This window comes from Dipteris shenzhenensis, chromosome 27 (genome assembly GCF_047967505.1).
Source record: "Dipteris shenzhenensis isolate YYH24624 ecotype China chromosome 27, Dip_SZ_1.0, whole genome shotgun sequence".
NCBI lineage: Eukaryota > Viridiplantae > Streptophyta > Polypodiopsida > Gleicheniales > Dipteridaceae > Dipteris > Dipteris shenzhenensis.
This window is the reverse complement of record NC_141622.1, coordinates 27,443,080-27,452,806: the sequence shown is the minus strand read 5'-3', so window position 1 is coordinate 27,452,806 and position 9,727 is coordinate 27,443,080. Positions and strand designations below refer to the sequence as shown.

The window sequence follows — 9,727 nt, the reverse complement described above, 5'->3', positions numbered from 1 at the left end:
TGTTTTGTTAATTTTTGTTCAACCACGTTAGTTCAGGACAATCACATAACTAGTGTTTGAGATGAACCAGCCACGGTTACATGATGTTCCAACCACCGGGCTGGTTTAGGCCAATCACATTAAGTCCAAGCCTGGTTTAATAAATGAAACAAGTAAACTATCCCAAAGCTCAATCACAAACAACCACCAGACTGGTTTGGGCTCCACACCTTAAATGGTGGCTTTCTATTGGTCCAAACGATCGCCCAACGTTGGGCGCCCTTTGGTGTGTAAAGGGCCTCAGATAGCATTGGCTTATAAGGATGACGCATGACTCAATCTCCCAAAACCACTTCAAGCAGAGCGGGTGAAGATGATCAGGCTACCCATGGGCCCTCGATCTCTGTTTAGTGATGGGCTGTTGCCACCATTTTCGGCACCCAGAAATCTGTAGTGGGAATCCTCGGGCTCTGAGGCAGCTCGGAGCCGTTAAGGTGAAGGGAAAAGGTCGTTTGCCTCCATCAAGCATAGCAGATCTACGTGGTCTTATGGCAATAGTCATTGTGTGGCCAAGCTAAACAATAGAATTTTAAAAGGTGAAGAATAATTTCAAGCATCGAAACGTAGAAATTTGTGAGTAGGCATTGGTGAGGAGAGATTGAGGAGACTGCAGAAATGATGGAGTGTTAGCAACCCACGTGATGGATGCGTGGAGTTTTGAACCAATTGATGGAGTTTTGAACCAATTCGGTAGTTTCTCGCATGCCCAAATGCGCCATTTTGCTCGGACGCAACATTAATCCTGCTACCTTCGCGCATGCATGGCCGATCTGCCTCCACTCCACGACAGCCCCTTACCAATGGCCAAAAGGACGTGGGGATCGGTTGATTATGCTGTTGTCCTTGTAGGATTCATGGCTTTCACTGCTGTTCTCATCATGGGGCTCAACTACGAACGGTTGGAAGGAGTCGTCAATCTGTGGGCTTCCTTAGAGCAGCCAGACTATTTTCGACCGTCTCCGAACGAACCTCTGTTGGTGGAACGTACTTTGGTGGACGGCGCGGTAGAGAAAGGAGCAGGCAAGTCTTGAGATCTTCTTAAGCACTTATCTCAATAGGAGATGTGGTTCTGCCTAATGAGCTGAGCGGATCAAATGGATCGCGCTCCACATGAGTACTAAACTTCAAGTCAGTAGTATGTTTCGTTGCAGTATGGACCTGGCTGTTGTCGCAAAGGGTTAATGTATATCTTGCATCACAGAATAGGATCATTCGGTCTGAAAATCAATGCTCGCTTTGAATATTTTAAAGGTGTTTATGGGATACATTCATTAGGCTACGGTGTGGGGTACAAGCGATATGCGTCTCAAAATCAATGCTCACTTTGAATAAGTTTACGGTGTCGAACCGATGCATTCATTATTACATGATAACAAGATAGAATTTTGTGAGTTATAAGTGGTCAATTAAAACTTGCTCGATCTTAGTGAAAGCGAAACTCTTGAATATTTATAAATCGCCCTGCTGTTGAGGTCTGAGCTTTATCTTGGTTGAGTACCCCTTCTATCGTTGCTGGCATGGAGAAAGAAATGTGGTGTATGTACAAGAGTACACGACTGCAAGCTACAAGCCTGTGGTGATGGCCCAATGGATGGATGCCTAGAACGGGGAGAAGCTCACATAAGGAGTGACCTGTGTGAGGCATGTGCGTGTGAGTGCACAAGTGCTACTTATACTTTCTAGAAGCAAAACTTTGAGTTCCTTGTAGAGAGCTCTAGCGTAGAGGCCAAAATCTGGAAGATGCGTAACATCCATGCAAGCTTCCTTCTATTCTCACACGCATGCACAGGCTGTTGACTGAGTGCAGAAGGGGAATCGCAGAACACTTGTTGATTTGGAAAGTCTACTGCACACGTGAGTGCAGAACACTTTTTGATTCGGATAAGACTACTGTGCATGTGCGCCCCCTCCCGCCCGCTGCCACCCACCACCATTGGAGAGTAAACAACTCAACGCTCAAAAGGCAATTCTTTGATGCATCAAGGAGTGAAATGGGGTTTTTTCTATAAATGGAGTTTGAGAGAGGCAGTTTGCTGCTCCTCTCGTCCTCCCACTGTCATTGGGCTGAGAACTGTGGTTGTGTGGCTGTATTGGTACGTTCTAGTTGGAATGTAGTAGGACCGGATGCATCAGTGATAGAAAGTTCTTAGAGAGACCAATGGGAACGTATATAATAGATAATTGGGTGCTATGTTGTGTTTAAATGGTTTGGTCAAGGATTTCTCTACCAAGGTATTCAATGGCAGGGTACGAGACGACTAGAAGGCTCTAGGAATCTCCTTGCGTGTTAGTGTGGGTTAATTTTTGGTAGCGAATCAGTAGGGGTAAGTGCCTAGGGGTAAGAATGTGGTTAATAAAGTAGTTAAAGGCCCAAAGGGCTAAAATTAATAAGCGAATGGGGGGGAATTGGGACCTAGCAAGCAGCTAGAAATAGAATGGAGCTTCTACAGAACTGGGGTCACCTCGATCCACGCTTCGAAGAAATTGAATGCTGAGTTACAGTTGAGATTTTCGACCTGAGCCGAGTTGGCTGGGTGGAGAGGTGGTCTGTCAAGTTGTAAGGGATTTGAGTGTAACAATTTGGTATCAGAGCACCAGCCTAGTTGATGGGAAGGGTCTTTGTGGGCCGCGGCTAATATTGTGTGGAGCAAATGCATGGAATTGATGCTGACCACATTTTCACATTGAGAGCTGTCATTGAGGAGGCCCGAGCACATAAGCAGAGAGTTTACTGTCGCTTTGTGGATTTCTGCAAAGCTGTTGACACAGACCACGAGCCTGACTATTCAGAATCATGACTACTTTGATCTAAAGCTCTCATAGCCTTGGCAACATTTTTCTAATCAGTAGGGGAGCATATGCCCTTGAGGTAGAGGCGACCGCAATAAAGGAGGTTGCCAAGGGAATGCTTAAAAAAGAACATGAAATTGCAACTACTCTAGTATCCGTGACAATGAGAACAGAATGTGGGTCGAACCAGCGAGACATAGCAAATGGACAGGATTGGAAATTGAAATAATCAAGAGCCATTGCTTTGATGATAGCTGCAATCATTGCTTTGGGCTGGCACAATACACTAGCTTCTATTTTAGTGATTTAAATGGAAAGAAAGAAAGAAAGTTTATGAAAGTCTTCGAAAGACCGATGGGTCTATGAGACTGTGAAAAACGGTACAAATGAGCTGTGGTGGTGGAGCTACTAAATGAGCATCCACACCAATGCAAATGCAAAATATGTAGAATGTTAGTACTAAATCCTAAATGCAACATTGTCATGTTATGTCTGTAGTCGACTATCTCATCATCATCATCATCATTATTATCACCATCAAGACATCAGGGTGGATGTGGCAATGGGGGCATGAAATCGGTGATAGAGTGCTGTCGGCCACTCAAAGGTGCAGCCCTGGCATATCTCTTGGTCATAGCTCTGCATCTAACCAAGGCTACTGTGACCCCCGTTGAGCGAGACCCGACTCTAAACATGGAGGGGATGTCCCCAAGTGTGATATGTGTGTCAACCCTCTGTCTGAGTTGTCAGGTCACAGGTTCCAGGTCACGGTCATGTCGAGGCCTCATCCCGTGGGTGTCCATGTGATTTGGCTGGAAAAACTCCTTGATAGAACTCTGAGAGGGATTAGCCAAGGAAAAAGTCTACTCCTGTCTCCGTGCTCAAAGTATGCTCTCGCGGAGTCTGAGTACCTCATGAACGAAACCTGCCAAACATCGCTGGTCTGGGTAGGAGATGAATCTAGCCAAAAACCCATAGCTGTCCATGAAGAGGCAGTAGAAATGCCTGCGGATCTCATAGTAAACAGGACACCTGAAGATGAAGTGCTCCTCTGTCTCAACCACCTGCATGTCACACAAAGTGCATATGCACCTCTCTCTGGGTAGTCGCTCTGCTCTGCCGCTCTCGATACGAAGTCTATGTGAAGAGACCCGGAACTGCCCAAGAGAGATCCTCAGTGAGTGGGGTAAATAAATTTGAGTGTACCCTGGTGGGTCAATGAAACCCTCTGCTGTGATATGCAAGAAGTGATCTCTGTAGAAGCTCAGCTTCACTGGAAGATCACTAGGGCCCTAGCCAGGTTCGAAATGTGTGTAGCCGTAATAGGTCCTCACGGATAACCTGGTTGACCTCGTGTGATAGGAGGGGAGAAAACGGAGCATCCATGCTGTACTGGAATGGGGGTAGTTTGTCCATGTGGAGCCCCATTCCTCGAACCCTCTCTCTATGCGTGCCTTTGGTCTCCTCCTGCTGCAAGTGCCATAGAAGAGGACAGTGCTAGCCAAGGTAGCCTGCTACGCCCAGAGGTGTAATCCCCATACTCCCTGACTTGGTACAGATACGTGATGACGTGAAATGCAGCATCTAGCTGTAATGGGGGTGACCCAAACTCCGCCCGAATGATTTGGTGAGGAACGGATGGCTTACCACGGATCATCTGTGATAACATGAGAACCTGTAGCTGCTCCACCCTGTCCCACTTTGTATCTGACAAGTCTGGCCCCCAGCATGGACTGCCATACATCCCTGTTGGACGGACCAAGGAGTCAAAAAGCAACCCTTTGGTCCGTGGATTTTGAAAGTGAGAGTGGAAGCATTGCCTCTCTAGTCTAGCCAATGAAGCATATCCTCTGAATTAACACTAGCAAAAGCAAACCCCTGGAGATATGGAAGGGAATGACTGATTCGAAATGGAAAATAGAAGATGACACTTCATGTGTGAACCCGTAGTATCAGGAGTTTGGTTGATATAGTAGGTATTGCACCCAATGGCACAAGAACGATGTTCATTGATAGATAGATCCTCTAGAGAGGATAATGAGAAAGGGATAATAGAAAGGGATAATGGAACTTGAGTCCAGTGTTCATATGATGGAAAAGTGTAAACCAAAGCAACTTTCTCTAGAAAATTTTAGGCTTGAGAAATATGCATGTAGGATGGCTGAGAGGAACTCGGATGTCATTGAGGGGTGGCTTCACAAATGGGACGAGGCTGTTGGCATATGTGAAGTCCAAGATGATATAATGATGATCTGATAAGCCACACACATGTTCAATGTGGAAGTTGCGGATAGGTGGTGGATGAAGCAACAAAGGATAAAGCGGCTTTAGTTACTTGGGAAATTTTTTAACAAGAGTTCTGAAAACTTTTTGTGCTTCTGGATGAAACCTTCTAGAGCATGGGACAAGTATAGGTATCTCAAAAAGAATAATTTATTAGTAGGAATATTCTGATAAATTTCGAGAGATTGATATGAAGATCCTTGAACCTTTATCTCTGTTCGTTCAAGTCAAAGATTACATATTTAGCTTGGATGATAGAATCAAAATGGAAGTTAGGGGAAAGTATGCCAAAACATTGGATGATGCAACAACAATTGCATTGAATTATGAGGATACAAGGGGGAACTCAGTTTGAGTTTCTGAAGAAGCCAACTTTCCAAAAAGTGTTCGTGAGAAAAGGTAACGTGCAGCAAACTAATAATCAAGCCAAGCAGGCTAGGATAACTGGTAGTATGTCGCAACCAAGCACCACCAAAAAAAGTATCCCCTATGGCAGCCCGGGCTTGGTCACAGTCTTCCTTGACTTTTCAGCAGAAGGAGAAAACAATGAAAGACGGATGCCTTCAACTGCATCTGTGGAAGGACTGTCTGAAGAATCAGAGTCCTCATATGGCTGAAATGGTAATATCAGAATGCGATGTGGAAATGGAGGAGAATCCTGGGTCTGAGAACCTTTAGATTCAGCTGGTGCCACCTTCTCGGAGGTTAGAAACTGCTTTATTGTGTGTTTACATTCAAGAAGCTTAAGACTGCACCTGCTAATATCCTATCAAAACCCACAGCAACAATATATTCATATTTTGGTAGAATGGAATTAATAAAAAGGAAAAGGCAAGCTGCCAAGCATAGTGTCATTGTGTTGTTCGACTCAGCACAATGCACAGTTTTTTTGATTCCAAACTGGTAAAAACATTGAAGTATATCTATACAATTCGGATGGCAGATAGGATTCTGATTGAGGTGTGGGAGCAAAGGGTCACATAGTTGGAGCTATGCATCCAAGACTATGCAGAGAAGCTGGATTTTGACATTACCAAGCTTGCTCATGCAGATGTAGCACTTGGAATGGCGTGGCAAAAGCACACCTACAAATTTCAATTGGATGGCATGCTGTATATTCTTTGAGGCGAGAAGGATCTTCCTCAGACCACCTTATAGGCTGAGCTTTACAAAATAAGTCAAGGTGCATAGGCAACTAAAATACCTCAAGTTGGGGCAGATTCAACCCAGTTTCTTGCCTTTTGCTTCACAAATAATATTGAAGAAAAAGAAAGACGGTACCTTTTGTGGGTTAAACAATAGTACTGTTAAGCACCAGGATCCAATGGCAAGAATAGATGATCTATTGGATGTGTTGCATGTTGCTATAATTATTAGTAAGATAGATCTGAAATGCTGCTTCCATTGTGCTCACGATGTGCACAAGACTGCTTTTAGAAGCAGATTTGGTCCCTATGAGTTTTTGGTAATGCTAGTTGGGACACCCACTTGAGGGCCACATACATATCCTCTCTTTTCGATGTGGGGCGACATACCACTGTAGCGACGGTTGCACTTGTCAGACAACTAGCCACATCATGGAGACTACAGAGGAGGAGGGATGGACCTAGAGAGTCGAGCGATAGCACTGTTCTCACTGCTTTTCTCCTCGATGCTAACCCTGGCCAGATCCGGAGCCATTGTCAAACGAGCTCCTCTTGTCTCTCCTCATCGTCCGGTCATGTTGGTCCCATAGATGGCAAACACAGGTCTAGTCACTTAGGGAGGGGTGACAGATTGACGACGACCAAGGATTCTCTCTGGTGTTTGCTCCCCCTTTGTGGGTTTCTCTTGCAGCGATAGCGCGAAGTACTACTTTTATTGCTCACGATAGGCATCAACCTTAGGTAGGGGTACCCATTTTAGTGGCCCCACCCTTAGGTTTCATTGTGTCTGGTTACTTTTTAGTCTCATAAACCCTTTGGTCTTTCGTAGACATTAATAAACTTTATTTATTTATTTCTTTTTCTCTCTGTCTCTCTCTCTATGGTGCATACGGAAATACGCCTCGCAATACGGTTTAACGAAGATCTTGCAACAAAGGAATCTTGGATTTTTGGAAAATTGCTCTTATTGATGCTGAGGAGGCAAGCATGAGGAGGCAATTAGACTCGACCAGATGGACGAAGCCAAGAAGCAGCATAGGCTCAACCGAGAAGCCATGCTGCTCCAGCACCAACATACGTTCGCTACTATGCAGGCTAGCATGAGCGCAGCTATGTCCGTAGCCACACCAGCCTCGACATCAGTCAAGGTCAATCCACTCACCTGGTCCACGCCGAACTTGACGAAATACAATGATAAGTGTGACCACTCAGCTATTTTGCAATTTATTAGTATATGCTTAACCTGGAAGATGAGTTTTCTGGTCTCTCCTAGAATGGCTTGCCTGTGTTGTCCTATAGTAACAAGGTCATCACACTGACACGACAATTGGCATGTTTGAAAACAAGCTGAAGCAATTCATCAGAGGATTGGACTCCAACATTTGTTTTCCTATTCGAAATTTTGACCCACTCACCTATGAGCGTGTGCTTACCTTGGCCCAGAATCAGGAGATGATGTTGAATGAGGGAAAGCCTAAGCAGGTCCAGTTAGGAGCCAAAACCCTACAGTAGCCCTCAAACCCAGCGAGTATAGGCTCTCAACAGAAGGACAATCAGTACTAGAAGAAAGACAATCAACAGTCGTCTGGTCAGAAGGAGTCTAAGCCAAACATGTCTCTAGAAGAAAAGGTTGAAGCAGGTATTATAGGTACGGACAGAAGTGGTACCACGCGAAGCATCGATGTTTCCATTGCTATCATATTATAGGACATGGGAAGAAATTTTGCCCAGAGTGTTTGGTTGAAAAGGTTGCAAAAGCACCGCCTGCGACCGCCGCCTCTGGGGAGCGAACATCATCTATGGTAGTACTGCTTGCTTTGAACGCCGTTCCAACGGTGGTCTTTGAAGGTAAGAAGGAGGGCAACCTCGATGAGCAAAAGAAGGCCCTCATAAGAGCTTATGGCACAACTAAAGGGCAGCGCTTTGTTGTCCTGTTTGACATGGGGAGTTGAGAAACTACTATCTCCCCTTAGCCAAGAAGATGGGGTGCACCCTAGCACCTCATGAGCTTGCTATGAACGGGTTCATGCCCAGGCTACGCACACAAATCATGCATAGGGCCATTCAGTTTTCTTTCTAAGTTCAAGTCCTCATTCCAACAAGATTTCATCCTTACGCCTTTGTTGGGGTGCAACTTGATATTGGGAATCCAGTGGTTCTCACTTGTCCCTGATTGGCGGCAGGATTCCTTCACTACCGTCGAAGGACTACTTGAACCGGTCATTATTAGTGGGAATATGAGAAATCCAGGTATACCTTTGATTACTCACATTTAAGTAGGTCTTGCTATGCGCAAGGGCCCAGTGTGTGCGCTTGTTTATGTCCACTACCAGTAGAATGCAGTTCAGCCCGCTCCTCCATTGGGGCAAGCCATGGCCAATTTCATCCAAGAGTTTCAAGACATCATGCTTTGAGATGATTTGCCACCTCAGCTTCTGCCTCATAGATTGGAGGACCCTCGTATCAAGTTGGTACCAGACTCCACTCTGCCAAGTATTGTCTTTCTAAATCTATGGAGGGGGGAGTTAGAATAGCAGTTGACTCAATTATTGTGAGTTGGGCTTATACGGCCGTCTTCATTGCCATTTGCGGCTCCCACATTGTTTGTATAGGAAAAGGATAAGTCAGCATGATTATGTGTTGATTATAGGGCACTCAATACAATCATAGTCAGCATTAAGTTTCCAGTGCCTTGCATTTAGTACATCTAGAGAGACTGAACGTTTCCAAGATAGACCTCAAGAGTAGTTTCCATCAGGTATGAATCTTCGACACTGACATCCCAAAGGTATCGTTAATATATATATATATAAGAGAGAGAGAGAGAGAGAGAGAGAGAGATCGACATTGACATCCCAAAGGTATCGTTCAAGACAGAGCGAGCTCATTATGAGTGCATGGTTATGCCATTTGCTCTCAAAAATGCACCGCCAACTTTCAATCAAATGATGTCGCGGGTATTTGTAGAGTAATAGGAGTGTGTCTATTCATCTTTTTGAATGACATGTTGATTTTTTCAGCTTCAGCAGAGCAGCACTTAAAAGATGTGCGGAAGGCCCTTCAGCTTTTGTGGGACAATTAACTCTATTTTAATGCTAAAGAGAGTGAGTTTGGGCTGATGGAAATGCAGTATCTAGGCTACATCCTTAGTGCAGATGGCATCCGCTTGAACCCCGAAAATGTTCAGGCCATCACAAGCTGTCCTCGCAATGGCTTAGGAGATTTGGTCCTTTGTTTGGCTTTGCCCGGCCTATAGCTCTCACATGTCTGGATTCTCAACCGCTGCAGCACCTTAACAACAAATTTATTAAAAGGAGTTAAGACTCGCCGGCAAAAGATTTTAGTTACTGGTGCAGCTTTATAGGCCTTCCACGATTTAAAGAGGTTGGTCACCACAGCTCTAGTTATGATGGGATGATCTATTCCTGGTCATCATTTTTTCCCCCCCCCCCCGAAAAAACAGTGCTGAT

General features: G+C 44.9%; 1 protein-coding gene across 1 annotated transcript in view; it reads left to right on the top strand.

Moving 5' to 3' along the window:
• The first annotated feature begins 613 nt into the window (after positions 1–613).
• Positions 614–9,727, top strand: part of LOC147884106 (pectin acetylesterase 8-like) — a 123,629-nt gene continuing 114,515 nt past the window's right edge. The window contains exon 1 of the mRNA XM_087399137.1: positions 614–1,059. Within this exon, the coding sequence (XP_087255263.1) occupies positions 801–1,059 (259 nt within the window). The 5' untranslated portion in view covers positions 614–800. The remainder of the gene's footprint in view (positions 1,060–9,727) is intronic.